The sequence below is a fragment of the Equus przewalskii genome, chromosome 16 (genome assembly GCF_037783145.1).
Source record: "Equus przewalskii isolate Varuska chromosome 16, EquPr2, whole genome shotgun sequence".
Classification (NCBI taxonomy): Eukaryota; Metazoa; Chordata; class Mammalia; order Perissodactyla; family Equidae; genus Equus; species Equus przewalskii.
Window position 1 is genome coordinate 10,918,128 of NC_091846.1, and position 22,841 is coordinate 10,940,968.

The 22,841-nt window shown below is 39.3% G+C and overlaps 1 protein-coding gene across 3 annotated transcripts in view; it reads left to right on the plus strand.

The window, feature by feature from the left end:
• RXFP2 (relaxin family peptide receptor 2) overlaps window positions 1-22,841 on the plus strand; it is a 58,147-nt gene that overhangs the window by 25,502 nt on the left and 9,804 nt on the right. For all 3 annotated transcript variants that reach the window (XM_008517707.2, XM_008517712.2, XM_070578743.1), the window contains 10 exons: window positions 5,598-5,669; window positions 6,283-6,354; window positions 7,977-8,048; window positions 9,269-9,340; window positions 12,198-12,269; window positions 13,684-13,755; window positions 17,126-17,197; window positions 17,305-17,376; window positions 19,536-19,607; window positions 22,239-22,468. In XM_008517707.2, coding sequence (XP_008515929.1) covers window positions 5,598-5,669; window positions 6,283-6,354; window positions 7,977-8,048; window positions 9,269-9,340; window positions 12,198-12,269; window positions 13,684-13,755; window positions 17,126-17,197; window positions 17,305-17,376; window positions 19,536-19,607; window positions 22,239-22,468 — 878 coding nt within the window. The remainder of the gene's footprint in view (window positions 1-5,597; window positions 5,670-6,282; window positions 6,355-7,976; window positions 8,049-9,268; window positions 9,341-12,197; window positions 12,270-13,683; window positions 13,756-17,125; window positions 17,198-17,304; window positions 17,377-19,535; window positions 19,608-22,238; window positions 22,469-22,841) is intronic.

Below are 22,841 nucleotides of genomic sequence, written 5' to 3' on the forward strand. Positions count from 1 at the left end.
TGCTGTGGCAGCATCCCACATATAAAGTAGAGGAAGATTGGCACAGATGTTAGCTCAGGGATAATCTTCCTCACCAAAAAAATATGTATATATTGTTACTGTTGATGAAAACATCCAGTAACCAAACTTCAATTTGAAAATAGTAACTCAAGTTCTTTACAAGCATTGCTCAGATATCCTAAAGCAGGTCATATACTCAGCAGTCCTTCCTTAACTCTCCTTTCTTCCCATTCCCTTTCTTCACACTCTTCAGCTCCTCTTGCCACTTTAAACTTCCAGAAAAATCTCCCCCAGCCTCAGCCAAGCTATTGTCTCTCCTGTCCTTCTACTCCTACCTTTTGCTTCCCAATTCTGCATTATAATAGCCCAAATAGCCAAAGTAGCAAAACCCAAACCATCTCAAGGAAAAGGTGTCAGAGGAAGGAAAGAGCTAGATTAACAATCCTAGAACTCTTGGTAACAGACATCAGGAAGGCATAAGCTAGCAAAACACACATGTTCATTCCTTCTTTCAACAGATATTCATTGATGCCTATGAGGTGCCAGGCACTGAGGATACTGAGTGAACAACACTTATGAAAAGCCCTCTCCTCATGGAGTTTAGCTTCCAATGGAGGAAGATAGAGAACAAATCAAAAATACATAGTATGTTAGATAGTGATTAGGACTATGGAGAAAAATAAAACAGGAGGGGAATTAGGAGGTGCTGAGGGTATGGAATTTCAAACAATATGCTAGTAAATTTTGTCCCATCAGATAACTCTACTACTGCCCCAGGGATCTCTAAAGCTCCCCATCATTCTTTGATTTACCCCCATGAGACCAATCAGAACACAACCAACTAATCTTCTACATAACTCTTCAGGTGTTTAAAGCTGGCTATCACCCTGCACCCCACTAAAAGTCTCTTTTCCAAGCAGCCTCAAATCCTTAAATTCTTCCCCAATGGGCCTGGTTTTAAATCTGTTCATCATTCTTGTCACACGACTCTACATACGTTCACTTATATTTTCCTTACATGCAGTATCTAGAATAAACGTGATATTATCAGTGTGACACAGCGAAGGCAGAACTTGGGGAAGATGGCAACACTTCCTTTCTAAACTCATGTGCCCCAAGGTTACATTTGCTCTTTTGGTGGCTACTTCATAGCTTTAACTCCTAGTGCTCATGCCTCTAAAATTCCTATCTCATGCCATATGCGCTACTGCTAAGTCATGGCTTCTCCATCCTGTACTTGTGCACCAAGCACTTGAGAGCTGGTTGTGGATCCTCAAATTTATCCCTATTCAGTTTCATCCTGTTAGATTCAGCTTTTCTTACCAGACTGTAAAGATCTTTTTGGATCATCCAACACGTTCGCTATTCCTCTCAGCATTGTGTCATCTGGGGAAAAAAAAAAAAAATGAACCTTCTTCACTCAAGTCATGGAGTAAAATATTGAAGAAGGCAGTGCCAAACCATCTTTCCAGATCTTTTCATCATCCTTCAGATAACATATATCATGCTTTATTTTGTCCATAAAAACATCATAAAACCACTAGATCGATGCCTGGTATGCATATATGCGATGTCAACCACATGTTTTTGTCTGATCAGTCTTTCAAAAAAGAAAATCAAGTAGGTCTGACATGCCTGGTTTCTTGTGAACTGCCTTGTTCACTTTCTTCGAGGTGTTCACAAAGCAGCATTCTAGTAGCCTGTCCTATGATGTCACCCAGAACCAGCATTGAGCTCTCCAACTATAGCTTGTGAAATCTACTTCTTCCGTTTTTGAAAAATCAAAACTGCATTTGCCATCTTTAATCTTCCAGCTGTCTTCCCTCCTTCAGATTCCTCAGTCATTGATCCTGACTCCGAGTTCTCATTTTTGGTGTTTCTCAATTGTTAGAAGAAATTATCCAAACCATATGGCTTTAACTCATTCCGATTAACCTGTTCTACCATCTTGGGCTTTAACTGCCCTACTGCATATCCTTTCTATTCACTTCAGTCCTGAGATCATCTTATTTGAATGAGAAGATAAAAACAATGTAGGAGTTGAGAATTTACATTTTTATATTATTTCACAACATTATAAAACAAGTCCCATACAGCAGGTTTGGCCTTTCCTTAACATTTTCTTGTCTCTAAAATATAACTAGAAATACATTTCTATTTCCCATAATATTCTTCACTATCTGAGTTTTGAAAATGACCTAGGTCATTCTTTCAACTATGATCCAATTTTTGTGACCCCTCCACCTGCATTCATCCTTGAATTTTGAAGAAACCTCCCATTGACCACTGTACTATTTATCAGTTTATTCCTCCTTTTGAGTTGGACGGTCCTTCTGGTTATTCTGTAGTACCATGTACCACCACCACCACCAGCAGCCCCCCTCACTGTTGCATATGTTGAAACATATATGAGAATCATTGAGTATTTGTTGAAGGAATGATGTGTAGGACTAACACACTGGACTAAAGAGAAGGTGGGGAGCTTCTTGAGCAGGAAGAACAAAGAAATGTAAGAAGAAACACTCAAAAGATATTGAGAAGAGAGTGACAGAGCAGTCTGTCTAAAGAAAGAGTTTCCAGAGGAACTGATGGAACATACGCTGGAGAGGTCATTGAGTCACAATTGAATGGCAGGCTAAAGAATCTAGGTTTTCTTCTTTTTGACCAGGGAAAAGACATGCACGAATATGTGTTTTAGATTGTATTGAGGTAATAAAGTCAATATGTAAGTTTAACTTGTATTGGGCTATATTTTAAGAGACCATTGTATTTAATGTTAAGTGACTCTCTGGTCTGGAATGCTCTAAATATAAACACAGTGGAGTTGAGCTCATTTAGACAACTAGAAAAATAAATTTTTAAATCAAAATGAAATTTTAATTGCCAGATAAATAAATGTTGCTCAACTTATCTGAATGCCTTTACTATAGATCGGTTTATTCATTTTAATAATCTTTTAAAATATCAAGCCTTTCTACCATTGGGGGAAAGCAATTTAAGAGAAGTAAAATATAATTTATGAGATTGACCATAATACTTTATCTCTGCTACCAAGGAAACCAACAGCGGTTCTCCTCCTCATTGTAACATAAACCTTGTATAAATTAGGAATTTCTTCTTAAACTGAGTTCTTGTTTAATGCAATCATTGGCAACAAAATGTAATTCAAAGAGTCTGCCTGGCTCATGAATACAAAATGTTACATCAAAAAATAGCCTATAAACATGCATGTCATTAAAGCATTTATTTGCTTTAGTTTCAGGTACATAAATTCCTGGCGTTTCTGCTTGAAAAGTCCTGACAGCTGAAACAGCAGGAATTCATGAACCAGTAAGTTGTTCTTAGAAAAGCCATTCAATGTAAAGTATACAAAATGGGCTCATATCTCAGCTCTGAATACAAAGAGGACACCACTTGCCAAATTGTCATGTTTCCGAATTTTCACTCATATTCACCAAGCTACTATTCTGCAAAGAAGAAAGCGGATGCTAGAGGATCAAGTTAAAATTCAGCAGCCTAAATCTGAGATGAGCGACTTGGGATGCTAGTTCTCTATGGGGTGCCAGCAAGCTGACTAAGTAGAAGACTAAAGGCTGTTTATTATTTAAGGAGTTGGAGTCTTAACTCATGTCAGTGAAGGCAGATAGACTGTACACATCGAGTGAGTCACACAGATCAAAAGCACAAGGTCAAATTCATAATTTATGACTTCACTTGTCTCTTCTAGATTGACAACACATAGATAAAATGTGCATTGCACATTTTGAATTAGTTATCTTGAAAAAAATGTAAATAGCTCTAGTTAGGTAGTAAATTTTATATTTAAGAGGAACTTCAATATACTTACGCTTTTTCTATTTTCACTTGCTATTGTAACATAATTCATCATATTAACTTTCATTACATCACTCTAACGGCTCTGAAAATGCTAAAACAGATATTGATCTATATAGGTTCATTCTATTCATAGCAGAACTTTAAACCAAAAGCAGAATTTATGCTGCAACGTGAAACATCTTCTCATAGACATGGTGCAGGGGGAGGGGATTTGGAATGTCACAAGGTCACACTGGGCTTCAAGTTTACTTTGTAGGATTGAAATTAATGCTTTGCGCATCACTATGGATGTAATTTCATGTATCCTGCAGTATCAACTTTTTCCACATGGTGATACACAGAGAAAATGACAATATTTGTTCAACACTTGGGGTAAAAAATGGGTTTGCTGATAACCATTGGCAGCTGACCTCAGCCTTGCCTGGCTACCTGGAGGGCTGAGAGCATCAATATTCTGGCACAACTGGAGCACATTCATGACCCAAATGGGAAGCTCTGCTAGGGAATAGCTGTAGTATAACAAAATTCAGAGTACAGCCAGATGCTGACAGAGCACACGTTCTACCAATAGTTTTGCAGGAAAGTAACATAACAGTTAAGAAAGTGTTGTGTAATATTTTAGGAACTAAATCAAGTCAAATTAAGAGATATGGAGGCCATTCAGGCTGAGTGGTTAAGTTCATGTGCTCTGCTTTGGTGGCCCAGGGTTCGCCAGGTCAGATCCTGGGCGCGGACCTACACACCGCTCATCAAGCCATGCTGTGGCAGCGTCCCACATGGGAGAACTAGAATGACTTACAACAAGGATATATATTACTACGTACTGGGGCTTTTGGGAGAAAAAAAAAAAGAGGAAGATTGGCAACAGATGTTAGCTCAGGGCCAATCTTTCTCACCAAAGAAAGCATTAAAAAAAAGAAACTCTCAACATATATCAAATGCTTGCCAAACAAAAGCCTTAAAAAAGAACACTATTTAGTCGTTAGTTACTATTATTGGTGTGGATAGTTCTTGTCCCTAAAAAGGCCTTTAGGAAATATGAATTCAGAAGGGCTAACCTCCCACTGTATAATGAGAACAGGAAATGGAAATTATTTACTTAGATACTCCCAACAGTGCTATTATCAGATCAGTACTATATTCCATATTGCTAAATCGTGTCAGAGGTTAAGTACGTCATGATCCTGTGAGCTGAAGTTGGTATACCAGCTCCAGTTCAACTGTTGATGCCATTTGTGACTTTGAGCACCTCACTAACTCTAACCTGTCTTGTGCTTCTCGCTCTGCATCTTGACGTAGAAAAGAATAAGACTTGCCCTCTCCCTTTTTCATGGGAATAGAATGAAGAGCAATGAGAAGGTAGAACTCTGGGCTGAAATATAAGACAGCTCAGCAGTGAGAGAGCGGCTAGTCTCACATGGTGAGCAACCCCTGCAAGTCAGAACAGGAAGGCCACCATAGTTTCAGTTTGCAGCAACAAGACTAGTTCCTTCCTCAGAAACATCACATCAGAGTTCGCTGGTAGAAATCAGAGATGCCCCAATCTCACTGCTTGGGTGCTATGGCGACAGCATGCATAGGCTGGGTCCAATTATCCCTCACTAGCAATGCCTCTGCCTCCCAACATGGGAATGAGACTTGGTAATTTATAAGCCAGTTTCACAAATTGTCTTCAGGTGAAAAAAGTGGAGTGCACATTCAACACCCTGATAAAGTACATAAACCATAATCACATGATTCTTCTATCTTATTCCTACCAGGTATCTTCAGCACAATTGTATTAGACACATATCCAGGAAAGCATTTTTTGGATTACATAATCTGCAAATATTGTAAGTAACTTCTTTATAATTATATTATGAATACAATTTTAAGTAAAGATTAAAAAGGTAGAACAGTGCTTTTTTTTAAGGCTTGACTTGGTTGTAGAGAAACGAAAGGAATAGGTTATCACCAACTACTTATGTTAGTTATTATATTGAAAGTAGTAAAAGATTCCTAGTTTTACCAGAAGACAGATACAAAGGCTGCCCTCACCCTGTCTTTTCCAGCTTGGGTCATGTCCACAGTATTTTATTTTTTCTAACACTTGCTAACTTACCTATGTACTTTCATAAGATGCTCGTCTATTAAGGCTGTAACCAAAAAGGACAAAAGCAAAAGTTGCTCCGTGTATTTATTCTGCTCTTATACTCAAACATACCATAATATCCCAACACTGTTTTCAGCCGCTTTCCTGGGCCTGGCCCTGCTGTGCCGCTCACTAGGCTGTGGTCCTCTGGATCCCATGGCTGTTCCTTGATTTTTCCCCCTCTGCTCACCAGTAGAGCGCTTTCCAAAACAGATGTGCATAGTTCACAACATCATCAGCGGCTCCTAGTCTAATTATATGTGAGTAAAATGGAGTACTGCATTTGCCTAATTGACTCATCATGTTATATTTAGATATCTCAACCACAACTGCATTACAACTCTCAGACCTGGAGTATTCAAAGACTTACATCAGCTAACATGGCTGTAAGTATTCTGATTTTTCCCTCCCCGGTAAAGGATCACAGCCTTAATGATAGACATCAATGCTCACAGTTTCCATCTATTTATCTTGTTTATTATACTTATTTTTCTGATTCTCACATAATCTCGAGCACTTTACCCAAGCAGTTCAGACAATGGCATGCCAAACGGTAGTTGTGTGAAAAGAAATCCATGCTACACGTTTTCAGGTGGCCTTCTGAGCCCAGTGGTAGGCGTGCTAAGCCATCCATCCATCCAGTGTTCCCCTACAGCAGGAATTCTCAACCTCAGTTCTGTTGGCATTTTGGCCTAGACAATTCTTTGATGGGGGAAGGAGGGAGTATGCCTTGTGTATTTTAGGACGTTTAGCAGCATCTGTGTCCTCTACCCCACTAGAAGCCAGTAGTACTCGCTCCCAGAATTGTTGCAAACAAAAATGCCCCCCAAATTCCCAAATGTCCTTTGGGGAGAAAAATTGCCCTCTGTTGAAAACCACTGACCTCGGAAGTAAGCAAGTTAAGGACTTTCTTGATGCCCAGAGCACTTACAGAAAAGTCTGAAAATATGGCAGCTTGTGGTGTTTCACCAGTTTCTAGGCCACCAGCTTCATCCCAAGGAGTCTCACATGGTGTCTGTGTTCTCATCAGGAAAATGAACGAGGGGCAGTCAGAAGGCCCTCTGCCAATTTGCCCACTTTCTGTAGGTCAGCCTGGTCTAGTGCAGAAAGCCAGGGCTTCAGCTCCATCCACACCCTTGTGCATGCCATGGCCCTATGTTTAATGTTCCAGGGAACTTTCTTAATCTTCTTAAGCTTCCTTTTCCCCATCTGTAAGCTATAATCATAATTCCTTTTCAAGAGCAATGTTGTGAGGATTAAGTCACATAGCACAAAGTGCCACACACAGAGTGCCTGGCATGTAGGAGGTGCCCACTGTAGCTGCCTTCTCCAAATCCTACCCTAAGGGACCTCTGAGAGTGAGAGGAAATGGTACCTGGCTTCAAAGGCAACAAGAGAAAGGAAGGGCTATTTCCTCTTGGTCTAACTTTTTTTAGGAAAATCTCATTTATATTTAAAAATAGTGATTTGAATATATAAACATTTTCACTCTTTCTCCCTCAAAGCTCCAAATGAGTTTGTTTGTACAGACCTTAATAAAGACATCATTTAAACACCATAAGATCAAAGAACCGTTTGTGATTTCCTAAAAATGTTTTTTTTGTTCCTTCTTCATTCTGTTAATCAGTGGGTGAAAGCCCTTATGGAACCCATATTCAGCCAGTCAATAAGTGTAGCTTGCACTGGACCCAGGTCCCCAGAGATGAAAGATGTAACTTGGGTCTTTAAGTCCAGTGGGAGGTGGGTGCAGGGAGAGAATACAATCAGGATGGACTTGATAAGTGCTGGGGTGGGGATTGCGGGAATTTGGAGGAAAGAGCTGCTCCAACCACAGGGTGAAGGAAAGGCTCTTGGGAAGAGAGATCTGAGCCACACGTGGAAGGACATGAAGGAGGAGAGCAGGTGGGGGGTATGGGGGAGGCAGCATCATCATGGGCCTTTTCTTTTTCCTTGGTTTTATTTCACAAATGTCTCTAACACTGAAATTGGTTGTGATGTTTTTTGTCAGAATTCTAGATGACAATCCAATAACCAGCATTTCACAGCGGTTGTTTACTGGATTAAATTCCTTGTTTTTCCTGTAAGTATTCATCCACCTTTCAATAAATCTGTCTCTAAATTGCAATGACACCTACACTAACTTACTAAAAGGGCTTTAAAAAAATCAAGCCCACAAAAATTTTTATTGATCAAAACCTTTTCTGTATTTCCAGCCATAATTACTGTTGTTACTTCCTAGCCATGGTTCATGGTATATTTCAAGTCTACCAGTTGATTTCTTTTGGATCTCCTTTAATTCCCTTTAATCCTAGAGTATGTTTTTATTTGCAGTGGTTGAACAAAGATAGTACTCATTTTTATCTCCTAACTACACTTAAATCTATTAGACTCTCCCAGGAGTGCAGCTCCAACTACATTTATTTATTTTTGGCTGAAGATTAGCCCTGAGCTAAGATCTATGCCAATCTTCCTCTACTTTATATGTGGGTCACTGCCACAGCGTGGCTGACGAGTGGTGTAGGTCCCTGCCCGGGATCCAAACCTGCAAACCTGGGCCACCGTGGTGGAATGTGCCAAACTTAACCACTATGCCTTGGGGCTGGCCTCTTCAACTACATTTTTAACAGAGGAAAATGTGCCTTTTCCCAGCAAAAGTCATGAAAATTCCCAAAATCTTTGTCCTATCAACAGAGCTGTTACATTTTTACTGTTTATTAAGCACTGGAATGATTTATCAGCAGGAGATTGTTTTGTTCCCTTACAGTTGATAGTATTGCATCATTATTTTTCCATTTTTCAAGAGGGACCACAATATCATAAATTAATCATGCAGGTTAACATGCTTATGAGTTGTTTTCTTTCCCCAAATGCTTCCTACTATCACTTCTTAGATTTAATCAGTTCTCAATGTGGCCCTTGAATATTTTAAATGATTAATGTTTCCTTTAAGAAGAAACTTTGGATGTATGATGCTGGAAATGATTACGGATTTGAAGTTTACGAGGAAAATTACCATGAACTTCAAAATTATTACCCAATATATATTTTTGTTCCATCTCATAAAATTAAACTGTTTAATATTTATTCCTAGGTTATATATCATACTCGTGCATTTATAGTTTCTTTGATATCTGTTCCCTTATCTGTGCCATACACATATCTAGAGACCATTTTGAAGAGGTAGTTATATTTATATTCTTCATCCTAATGTTTCGACTTTAGCATGCAAGTTTCCAATTGTGGAAATAGTTTAAAGTGGTGTATTATCTTGTTCCTAATTAGTATCTTCTTCACATACAGGTCTATGGTTAATAACCACTTAGAAGCCCTTCCCAAGCAGATGTGTGCCCAAATGCCTCAACTCAACTGGATGTGAGTATGCATTTGGGAGCTAATTTTTTATTTGCCCAGATTAAGGAAACTAGCCCTGAAGTTAGTTCACAATTACATAAAAAGCCCACCTCTGATCTTCTTTCCTAAACTGAAATCTCATCATTTTACTTCCTGGTTTAAAAATCTTTTGAGAATTCCCACAAGTGTGAGGGTAAAGTTCAAACTCCCCCCTTGAGCACCCAAAACCCCTCATTTTATATCCCTCATTCCATCTAGTCTCTTTCCCGCCCCTCCTCTTCACACATCTTCCTTCCAGATCACCAAACTACTGCTCCTACCATCACTTCCCTGAGCACATGTTGTTCCTTCAACTTGAAAAGTCTTACTCCTTTATTCTTTTGGCTAACTCCAACATTTCATTCAAAAGTCAGCTTAAACACCGCCTCCAGGAGGCCATCCCTGATGCACCAACCAGTTCCAGTGGCTGCCTCTGTGCTCCCAATACATCACGAACGGACTTCTACCACACCACCCACTTTCTACACGGCACATCTATCTCTCCATACTATCCTCTCAGAACCCTTGGTTTACTTGTTTGTCCCCTACCTTCTCTAAATTCAATGAGGACAGAAACCTACCTTGTGATGTTATACCCCAGCATTGGCACAATGATCAGCACATGCCAGGTGCTCAACAAACCCTTGTTAAATGGATATGTAAATCATTTCCACTCCTTGTTAGTTTTTAACCAAAACATGTTTAAAACATTCATTCAAGTTACTTCATGACCTCACCACCACTACCTTCCATTGCTTGGTGTGTTCACCTTCACAGTCCCCTGAGACAGGGAGGACTGTCACAGGCGGCGATCTCCTGCCCTGTGAAAATCTTAGCTGTATCATCATCCCCCAGACCTCTTCTCATCATACCCATAAAATGATGAAAGTTTAGTGCTTCAACTTTAATCCTTTCTAGACTCGCCTCAAAATTACTGCTTATAACACTATTAGGTGGCTTTGTGTTCACTTACTGACTTTCACTTTTTTGTATGTGCTTATATACCTGTTATCAAAAGGCTTTTAAGGCAATAGAAGTTTCATATAAGGGTGCCACTGTTCAAGAAGGAAATAATGGTCCGAAAAACATAAGAATAAAACTCGTTAAGACTAGGTGACAAGAATACTTAGAAACTAAACAGGTACACACTCACAGTGGGAAAGAAACAGGAAAAGTTCAGAGCCCCAGCCTGCCCTCCCCCTGCCCAGAATGGGCATCAGCCGCAGAGAGGTCGGGAACCACACCGCAGCCCTGGGTTCCTAGGATACTCATTTTCACTCTAGGCTTCCACAAACACAAAGGGAAAAAAATAGACACCCGGTGAAAATATAAAGGTAGCGAGATTGCCTCATCACAAATGCGAAAGGGCCTTTAAGCTAAGAGGACAGAGAGCTGAGAGGTCACAGCCCATTGCCCCAGCTTAGAGGCAGAAGAAACCTGCCCTGGCTGGGCTTCTCCTCCCCCACTTGCTATCGAGTAGGACTATGGCTCACAATTCCAAAGTTTTATACTTACTAGATGTAAAAACATTTTCCCCATTCTATTTAACGATATTTGGACTTTCAAAAGAGTACAGTATTTATTATTTTTTAATCACTGTATTTTAAGAGTGAAAAAAATATTGAGTTCCTACAAGACCTCCAAGATGACTTTAAAATAGGATGTAAAAGGAAGTGACAAAAGGATTGGTGATTTTGGTGTGAACGTGAGAAAGGCTCAGAGGCAGCAGAATAGCTATTGTCATATATGGGGAAGCTTGTAGGAAGCCGACTATAAAAAGAAGTCAGGAGACTTGCCAGAAAAGTCGAGTCTCACTCATTCCTTGGCACTGCTGGAATCGCTAATGTCAGAGTGTTCCGGAAGGCGTTCCCTGAGTGTGTGGGATGCCACTGTCCTGAGGCGTCACCTGGCAGAATGTAATCTCCCCACCAGTGCTTCTTGAGCATCAACGTGCATCGTAAACAACGCAAAGACTTAAGGCAGATGGCTGGACCTCAACCATGGAGTTTATGATTCAATAGGTCTGGGTGGAGCCCGAGAATCTGCCTTTCTCATAAGTTCCGAGGTGACACTGAGGCCCCATCCCAGGTCCCAGCCACACTCTGAGCAGCGCTGCGCTCAGCATCAACGCCACCGAGACGTGGTAGAAAGAGCGGTCGCTTTCCCTCACGCAGATGGGGATGCGTACCCTGACTCTACATTCAGTATTTGGAAGATAACTTTGGCCTGACTTTCTCCTTCAGCAACATGGAGACAAAAATATCTCCCTGATGTTGGGGGAACGTGAGAAGATAATGATCTATGACACCACGGCTTAGCGTCTAGGCTATAGATTCAGACAGAGCTGAGTTAGAAGTTCAGTTCCACCACTTACTAGCTGTGTGACCAGAATAAAAGTGAATTTCCAAGAGCCTCAGATTCCTTGTAGGTTAAATTGAGGGGGTAGTAACTCCAATTTAGCAGGAGTGCTGTGCTGTGCTCTCAGAACAGCACCTGATAGTGTAAAAGCCCAATACCTGGGAGTTACAGTATCACGGCGGCAGTCTCATAATTAATAGCATGGTATCCGGAACACAGAGACACTCACTAAATGTGGGGCTGCCCTGTCCCTCAATTTTATTAAGTTCTACCATTAAATGGAAGGGGAAAAGAAGCGCAATGTTAATTATACTAACTCTTCAAAAATTAGAAGGGAAGCATAAAAATTAGAATGAACTAAAAATAAATTGGAATGAAGTAAAAATAAAGTTCAGAACTGTTGTGGTGATTAAAAAAAATGCCTCTAGACCTATGATTTGTGCAAAAACACTAAAAATATTTTTCCTCCATGCCTTTTTAGGGATTTGGAAGGCAATGGAATAAAATATCTTACGAATTCCACCTTCCTGTCGTGCAACTCACTCACGGTGCTGTAAGTATACAGGGACTTCAGTAAATGAGGGGAAACTCAAGAGATTTAGGAATCAAAAGAAAACATCGATAAGGAATTTTAAAGTAGTGTCTTGTTCATAGCCTCGGTCTGAAACTGCAGTACTAGAAAATGCACACATGAATTTATTGATTTTGATGGTGGGGCCACGCCTTACGTGTAGCTGCCAGTTAAGTTTCCAGCTGGTCTCCTTCTTTGAGGGCAATCATCATTTCTGTGCATTCTCTCTGCTCAACTGGTACCTAATCACATGATCACCAAGGAAATGAGATAATGCATGTGAAAGTGCTCAGCTACACAACAATTAGCTGTTCTGCCAATGACACTTATCACTTGATGTCCCTCTCTCTAAAAAAAATAATACTTTTATTCTAAAGGGAAGAGCACCTAATGTATTCTGATTGGCCAAAGAGTGTGACTGCTGGTTACCTTTTTTATGGAGGTGGGAAGGCAGATAGATTGGTTAATTGGCACATTTGGCTGGTAAGCTTAAAAACACAAGAATTTTGCTTTTGTTTTAATCATAGTTTTCCATACATAGTGAGCAGTTAGTAATGTTCTCTGGTTGGATGGGTGGTTGGAAAAGAAAAATCAGAGTATATCCATTTGTAGTGGTCTAACTACTTTTCTCCAACAAACTGAGAGATGGGGCTATTTACCAATCAGATTGTGGATTAGCAAATTTAATGTGAAAAGAGACTTTCTCATTTAGGAGATGCAAGTTTATTCTTTTTCTCATAGATAAATGAGAAAGGAGACTGGAAAACTAAACAAGCTACATCAGCGCCTTCTAGTTTATCGCTCCATGTAGCTTTTGAGTCACTTTCATGCTCATTATCTTATTTGTTAAGACCTCCGTAAGGCAGTTAGCTGCTGGCCCCTCTTTTTGCCATTCGTCTTGGAGGATTCCATTTCTAGACCAAGGAAATGTAAAACCACTGTCCCCTCACCAAATTTAAAATTGGCTTGTGGCCCCAGAAACTGCTCTGGGGTTGGTTCAAGCTTTGCTCTTGCTGGCCTTCTTCTAAGGAACATGCATTAAACAAGCGTCCTCTCAAAACCTTCTCTGAAAATCATTAACAAGGTCCAAAGTTGACATTACATGTGTGTATATTGGGAAAGAAACACTTTCGAAAACAATCAGAATCCAAACCAAGTGCAATTTTATAGACCACACTCAGCAACTCAAATTATTTATAGTGGCACTTCCTGGAGAGAACGTGTGGCTGTCCTCGGAGAGACACTCCTGCCTTTTGCTCCACAGCAGAACATGCCTCTGTTTTAGCCTTCAAAGGAGGCTCATTGAATCACGCTCAGATCAATGGCGTCTCCCAGTGAGAACTGGTTATTTCAGCAGACACAAACCAACAGTGCTGACTCTCACCATGTCTTACAGGTTTCTGCCTAGAAATCAAATTGATTTTGTTCCAGAGAAGACATTTTCTTCATTAAAAAATTTAGGAGAACTGTAAGTAGCATTGTCTACTAGGAAAATATGATTGCTTTTTCTAAGATTATACATTTAAATGACTAGTGAGACTGCTTTTCCACTAGTAGCAATCAAAATCCTGTAGACTACTGGATATTCAAAATCAATTTAAAACACTGACATTATCCTAAAGTCAAAAGCAATTAAAATCAGACAGTGGGCTTAATGTGGATTTGGCCTGCTCTAATTTCCCTGCCTATTTTCTTTGGGTGATTTCATATATATGTGTGTTTGAGAGCAAATGAGTTTCCCATAGCTCCTTAAACTCAGGGATCATTATCTCTAATGACTGGAGTATAGTTAATTCTCCATAAATGCTTGCTGAATGAATAACTGACTGACTGAAGTAATGTTAATTAATTTTAACTGAACAAACGAATGAAGATGCTTATTATCCCTTGGGAAATTATGACTTCTAGAACAGATGAGCAAATACTAATGCTTAGAATGAGAATTAGGTTCATTGCAAAATATTCAGAGAGTTCATGTAACTTTTTCTATTCAAATATGTTTTGAAGATCTAAGCCTTTTAAAAAGCATCTGTCTTGCTATTAATTCATCACTACCCACATAATTTGTGTACCATTGGAAGTTGCAATTAAATATGCTCTCTTATAAATAGTGACAATTAAGGTAGAGAACTCCTCCTCCTGATCTGAGGCCTAAAAATGGAAATTAATTTCTTTTTCTTTTTCTTAATTAACCCCCCCCCCCCCCCATTATTCATACCTTGTTTTGAAATCCAGAAAGGACTGGGGAAAATAACTCAATAAGAGTAATTTGAAAAGTAATTCACAAATAATTAAGATAATTCCATCTAACTAATGAGTATCATAAACCAAATCCACAAGTATTTATTAAGTGCCTGGTATGTGCAAGGCACTATATTAGAACTAAAAATATTATCATTTTATGGGAAAAAACTAAAGGCAGCCCACTCAGAAGAGCTCACGCTCTTCTCATGGGGGCATTCCAGATCAGCTCTTGGAGGATGGATACGGATTGGGGTTAGTGGGGTGGAGCGGAGCAGCAGCCCAGGACAAACAGGGGCTTGTTTTAAATACAACCTGCAGGAAACAGTGGGATGGAATCCACATTCTGAAAAATATCCTAGTCCTCCTCTTATCCTACCCTTAGGCAGTCTCTCTCACACGCCCACCCTCCTCAAAAACAGAGCCTGGTTAAGAGACACTACCTTGCTTTTTGTAAAACCACCAGTAATCCATTCCAATCCACTTAATCTAAGAGAAAATCAGAAGTTAATATAATAACTTGAAAAGGCATTTATACTTCTTGAGTTCACAAAAATGTTAGATAATTTTACTGTGCCTTCATGACAACAAACCCCTCCTGGAGAGGAATCTGCACACTTAGGTGAGGCCACTAAAGTCTTTCCCCCAAAAAAAAACTATACTTTATTTTTCAATGTAACACTTTGCAGAACGTTTTCTAGGTGTACAAAATCATCATCGTCTTGCTCCGTTGTCACTCTCTCTTTGACCTGCACACACCTGTGGCTTTCCTTCCGTGCATGACCCAGGTGTACTCCTCCCACGTGGAGCACCAGATCAGAGTTCCCAGCTGACAGGACATCTACACTTGGATGCCATGAGAGCACCTCAAAAGCAATCTGTTAAAATTAATTTATAGATGACCCTTACCCGACTACCAGCTTCTTCCCCTAGACTTGCCCTCTTAATGGTATCAGCGTCCTTCCCGGCAGCCAGGCTCAGAGACTGCTCCCTTTCCCTCTAAGCCTCTTTACCATTCGTGTCCTATCAGACCATAAGCCCTGCCAGTGCCCCTTTAAACCCTCACCTGCTCTCTCCTGGTCCAGAGTTGAACCCTCCTGCCAGGTCTCTGCTCCCTGACTCTCTGGCTTTTCAGTTTATCTTTCATGCTTCTGACAGAATTATCATCCCATAACCCAGAGCATATTAAGCCACTGTCCTGCTTAATATTCTCCCTCTTTGTTGCCTGCTGTTTAGCAAAGTCCTTGACACAATTGTCAAGTGTTAATATACAGAAGAATCACAGAACATACTGGCTTTAACAACATGTTACCAGGCTCCCTCCCAGAGATTCTAGTGTGATGGTTCTCGAGTGGATCGAGCTCTTTTTACAAGCATTCTCCTTGATTCTGACGCCTGAACTATATTCTGGGAAACACTGCCTTAGAACGTATTCATGGCCCTCCCATTTTGTCTCCATGCTCCCTTCCAGGCTCACTTCCTCTACATGTCCCCATATTTTCTATCCTCAACCCACATTGGACCATTTGTTGACTCCTAAAGATGTCGTTGACTTCCAAGCATCTGTTTCTTTGATCCTGCTCAACCCTCACCTGAAAATCTGCTCTTCTTTTACTCCACCTATGAAAATCATCAAGCTTTGTTCAAACACTTCCTAATTTCCCAGTCCATGTTCGATGACTCCTTCCTCTGTTTTTTGTCTATACTTCTGTAACAGCACTTGCTTCATTTCTTCCTTGTTGTATGATCTAATGTATACTCTAATTGTAAGCTTCTTTAAAGAAAGAGCTAAGTCTTAATCATTTGGAACTCCCACATATCTATCAGCAGCACCAAAGCATCAAAAATAAATAAATCTTTTGTTTGATTCTTAGGCAATTTCACATATGTTTCACTTTTAACTTCTTCTCTGGCTCAGAAGGATATTTTGAGCTCTCAAAGATTCCTGATTCCTTCTGATTCTAACAAATCTCTTTTCCACATTCTGTAGAAACACTTCCCTATGGTTCCTTCTGGATTGGGCAGTCTTATTATAGTTAATTAAATTTGGTTAAGTTCTCAATTTCTTTTAAAAGAATTGCACCATATAAAAGTAGATTAAAAATGTGTGAATTGATCCATTCAAGATAATCTAGGTGAATATTATGTGGCCAATATTATCTTAGTTGGAATGCAAAATAAGTATAAGACATAAGTCTTGACCTCAGAAAGCTCATAATATAGTTAGACAAACAAGAAATCATGTACATGAACCAAGCAGGAATCACAGAAGCAATGAATTGTCTAAGTGTACAAAGAGTACCTAAAACAGAGGAAATTAATCAAAGCAGACATTGAAGCCATGTTAGGAATGTGTTGGAGAGGGGCTGAGAGGAAATTCCAGCTAGGAACTGGGTGAACAAAATGTCACATTTCTGAAAAGTGATGGAAAACATATCCATTCGGCTGACTCAGATGGCCTTGTGTAACAAGTTATCAGGTTGGTTAAATTGAATCATATTTTCTGTTACGTCAAATAGGATGATGTTAAGTGAGGAGTAATAACTATGTCATTTATTTCCAATGTAATTGCTTTGGGTTTTCACTGTCACCAACAGGGACCTGTCTAACAATATGATAATGGAGCTACCACCCCACATTTTTAAAGACCTGAAGCTTCTGCAAAAACTGTAAGTTCTTCTTCTCACCATCATCAGATTTAAATGGCAACATCTTGAGCTTCCAAAATAATAACATCCTGATGCTTCTCTCCTCCTTCCTTCTAATGGTACAAAAGGAAACTGGCGTCCAACCCTCTTTTGTATCTCCACAAGAACCAGTTTGAAAGTCTTAAACAACTTCAGTCTCTGTAAGTGAAATATAACAGTATGTTGATGATCATTTCAGTGGATGTACTTTACTTCGAACCACGTTTATTTTTAAATGGGTATTTTACACTAGGAGGGCTTTTAATTTAAGCATGCATCCTCAGAGAGTCGTGAATATCATTGTTACCACCAAGTGTATACTCATGACACAAAGCCTCATTTTTTACCATTCAATATGGGTAAAGACCATTTCTGAGTTTGAAGCTACATATAGCTCTTTTCTGAAAACTGAGATCACATGGAAAACTCTCATTCTACGGTTTTCACAAAGAATTAAATTTGCAATAATTTTATTATTAAACAGTTGGTTAAAAAAGCCAATTATGTAAGACTTACCTGATTTTTCCTTTTCCCATTCTTACAACAGTCTACTTGATATCAGTCTATAGAGCATGCTTTTTACTTTTCAGTCAGTAAAAATAAAAAATTATGTCACAAATATAAACATTCAGACAATTAATGTTGTTTAGCATTTTAACATTTCAAACATATTAGGTTTCAAATGGGGTCCAGAACTCTGCCAGTTATCCTTGAACTTCATCATGCCTTTCCCAGGAATAGCCATCCTTGGCTAAAGTTTGTTTGTTTGTTTGTTTTCACACAGAAAGTGTACTATATTGCCTGATCTCAGCCTCAGCCTTTCTTCATTTAATTCCAAAAACCAATCTTTAACATCACTTTTTATTTTTGCTAAATAGTTTTCTATTTGAAATTAATGCAAGATTTAGGTTCTCTCTCAATGGATATTAGTGAGCATCCATTGATATAAAAGACTTGGTTCCTGCCCTCAAGAAGCTAGAATATAAAAAATATATAAACAATATGTTGTTTTTAAACATAATAATAGACCTCAGGATGTGGACAAAGCAATTCTTCCCTTCACTCACCGCACTGACTTCTGAAAGCCAAAGTATGGATTTACCACATCATGCCTTTCTGAAAAGTCAAAGCAGTAACTGCCTACTCCGTGCTTTTCTTTCTTCATTTCTTTTATTTCTTTATTGTCTCATTTATTTTTTCTAGAGATTCATTTACACCTTTCTTTCACATTTACTGCCCACCAACTTACTTACAGCACTGTCTTAGGCATTCAGGATATAGTGGCTTCTGGCTCTTTTGGAAACTATAGGCTGTTAATCAAGTAATCACACACTTCATGTAAAGCTAAAACTGTGATAAGTCCAGGAGAAAGCTAGAGAGCGAAACCCTCAAAAAGGACTCGAGAGTTTCCTGCAGGAGGGGTCCCGTGATGATTCGATGGTATAATTGCTCCCCTAAGTTTCATTCCTGATTGCCAAAGGGCAAGGCAATTCCTCTATGAAGGACTCAAGAGGCAAAAGAAAACCTAGAACCATGTCAAGATCCTTATTAAGATTAATCAAAAAGAAACTGAGTGTGAATCAAACATCTTTCAAAGCAAATCTTAAAAGTAAAAGACTTCTTTTTTTTAGAGCGTCCACTCTCCATTTATGTTTCCTGAGAACGTGGCAGACTCCCTTAATTCATGGCATCCTAAAGAGGTCTTCAAAGAATCTCTATTTGAAGAAGCTTCTGGATAAATGAGGAATATAGGGGTTACCACTGGAGCCCTCTGAGAACATCTAATGGGGTCTGGAAGAATTAAAGGAATCATGCTTCCCACTGTTGTCTTAGAAAACAATTGTCCTGCATTGGAGGTCCTCTTACAGCTTCCATGGTTTTCTACCCTAAAGAGACATAGACAAGGAAGGAATGACTGTATTTAAATCCAGATTCTCACAAAACTCACTTCAGTGATATTCTCGGGTTGGAAAAGTCAGCTCCTTTCTGAAACCCTAAACTCACATGGCATGGTTTATAAAATCAAACCACAGAGCCAATTTCATAATCACACAAATCATCACTGAAATTTTTAAATCAAAGAAATGAATGAAAGAGTTCTATTAGAATGTAATTTTGCATTGAAGTGACAAAATCAGCTCCAACTGACAGGAGGCATAAATAGAAATGGCAATTTTGTAAGATACTTACTGTAAAGTTTTCATCCTAATTTGAGTTGGTAACATAAGATTTTGAAGCATGGTATTTAGGATATGACAAAGAATGCAATTATTAAAGGTTAAACCCTAAAAACATGAAACCTATTGTGCATATTTTGCAGAGACCTGGAAAGGATAGAGATTCCAAATATAAACACGGGAATGTTTCAACCCATGAAGAATCTTTCTCACATGTATGTATGTCTGAAAGAACGGAGAAGAGAGCATAGTGAAATGTTGCAGATGTTCTAGTGTAAACTGTCTAATGTGTCATTGCAATGTGTTTTTATGCTAGAAAAGTCTTTTTATTGAGAGCTTTTTAATTTTGTCACCTTTGGTCCCTGTTATAATAGAGTTCAATATTATGATGTGCCGACATGAATGACACTTCTCTCTGGAAACACGCTGTTTATCCAATTGAGGCCCAATAAGAGATCAGGGTACCAGAATGCCACATATTACACAAGATGAAGTCACTGGCTAAATGGTACTCAGGAGACCTGGAAAGATTAATTCACTTCACATGAGTGAGCAGTCGGTTGCTCTAAGATTTGAGCCCTTAGGAAGAAAGATGCTATATAAATTCCAGGTGTTGTTACTGTTACTAAGTGCACTACAAAATGGAGGTAATTAATCTTTATAGTAGTTTTTAATAAGTCACTTTAATATATTTGGCTAAAGTGCACTATGTAAGTTGTGTTAATATATGTATTTATGACATGATCATTTCTTTATCAACTGTATAATCTATGTTTCATGATTTCAAAAATTAACCATTGTTATCCACAACAATAGGGAGGATTCGATGTAAGATTACAAGTTGGGTGCAGCAAGTGGATGAAATGGTTGGTGTGAAGGTGCTCTTTTGGGAGAACATTTTGTTTATGTTTGTGCAGTAGGTGTGATTACTAAAAGTCAAGTATTTGATGCGTATCCACATGATTTTCATAATTTCTCTTTCTGTGGCACCAGTAGGGAAATATTTAACGGGGTTATCATTTCCTTGTCGCGGGCAGAGTGTGAGGTCTTAGAATAGAGAAATTCAACTTTTTAGAACTTGATGGAGAAGCTGCTGCTTTAAATGTGAACCTCATGTTAAGGTCAAGAAGGACACAATAATTAACATAAAATGTGTTAACTTAGTTACTTCTCTATTAAGTGACCTAGTTGTTCCGTTTTCATCTTCCTTGTCCACCACTTATGGAAACACCTCAACCGCATAACCCCATCCCTTCCACCTGCCAACTGGGGTCATTCTCATGGTGGGAGGAGAGGTTGAACCACTGAGAGACCCTAGCTGGCTCCATCTGAAGACAGTGGACATAAAGGAATCCTGAAAGAACCTAGAGGTCAAGCATATGCCAGGGACTCCAGGAAAGAAGAAGAAAACAAAATAAGTATATGTCAAGTTCCTTTAATTGGATAGATGATATCTGGAAGCTAGATTTGTAAGCTATTGAAGGGCAGGGATTGCCTCCAATTTCTCTTCCTACATACCCAGCACTAAATTATCCATCATTCATTTGCCCTGCTAAGAACTATTTGTTGAGTACTTCCCATGTAGCAGGCACTGTTCTAGATCTGAGAACACAGGGATAAACAGGAGAGAAAATTGTCTCCTCCATGGAGCTTCTATTTAGCGTTGGGAACCAGAAAGTCAACAAGTAAACATATAAATAGTTAACAAACGCTATGAAGAAAAGTATAGCAAGCTAAAGGGATAGAGGGAGGATGTTGATGGTTCACGTAGAAGTCAGAGAGAGGTGACATTTGAGCAGACCCTCATGGAGGAGGGAGGGTACAGCCCGGGCAATATCTGGAGAAAGAATCTTCCAGGCAAGGAAAAAGCAAAAGCACCACACTGAGAAGGGGATGAGTCTGGCTAGTTTGAGAATTAGAAGAAGGCCAATGTGTCAAGGTGGAGTGAGCGAGGAAGGTGAGGAGGTGAGGTGGACAGGGGTCCAATCACGGGAGGACTTGCAGCCGTGGCAAAGTAAAGCTTAGCTGAACTTGCTAGTCTAGCAACCGAAGGGGGAGATGACAAAAAAGGATTAGACAAAAAGAAGTTAACTAAAAGAGGAGGTAAAAGAATATAAAAATGGAATGAGTTTTATGGGAGAAAATCCTAAACACACAGGTTTGGGGAATGGCAATAAACCAAATGACCTCCCCAGTTCAAACCCTTCACGATTGCACACACCTAGATCATAAATACATTGATCACGAACAAACCTAAATTTTCCTCAAGAAATTGCTTAAGTCCTTCCAGGCCATGGTAAGAAATCTGTGCTTAAGGCAGCTGCTTCTCCTCCTAGCTGGATTTTCCTAGTCTCAGAGACCCTCCCTTCCTGCCAGTGTCAGGGAAAAGGGGGTAGGTAAGTAAGTTTATTTAAAACTAAGTACAAGACAAGGACGTTTTGGTGAGCTACTGTAGGTCCCTTACATCCCAAACCCAAGCCCCTGAATGTTTGCTAGAGATCAATTTAACACTGACAGTTTACTTTTTATAATACCCTAGAGAGTAATCCAAGGTGACAGGGAAAATTAGAGTCCCGGAGACTTCCCATTCTCATGTGCTCCCCTGACAACTCAGGCAAGCCACGGAATTTCTATCTCCTTTAGTTTCTTCATCTTTAAAAGAGCAACCCTGTCTAGAGTAACATACTATTTAATGAAGACCTCTGTAACGACATAATCATTACTAAACAAAAATAAACAGACCTAGTGAAGTTGCATACCCAGCAGAGCTGAAGCCCTGACAGGATTGCAACTGTAGTTTCTGTGTCATTGCTGGAAAGTGACTCTTTTTTTCCCTTTAACTTTAGTTATTTCAAAAACTTTCGGTACTGCTCCTATGCTCCCCATGTCCGAATATGTATGCCCTTGACTGACGGCATTTCTTCATTTGAGGACCTCTTGGCTAACAATATCCTCAGAATATTTGTCTGGGTTATAGCTTTCATAACCTGCTTTGGAAATCTTTTTGTCATTGGCATGAGATCTTTCATTAAAGCTGAAAATACGACTCACGCTATGTCCATCAAAATCCTTTGTTGTAAGTATGTTTCCTATCTAAATAGATTTAGGCTATCTTCTGTGAGCTGTGCACTAGACATATATTGGCCTTCTACAAATGGCATTTAATATGAATTATTTATGCTGGGCAATTTTTTTTCTAAGGATGAAAGTACTGTTTTCTTTGACTGCTCTGTTCTAGATTGCATGAGTTTGCAGTGATCTAGTACTCACATCTGGGGTTATGTCTTGGAACTGGGGTAACAGGGAGTCCATGAATCAAGCGATCGATTCTGCAGGACAGGTTGTGGATTATAAAACTAAGCTGTATTTAACCTTCAATTACAATAGCACCCAGGCTCCTTAAGCCCAGAAAATTATCCCCTTTATTAACCATGCAAGTAATACTTGTA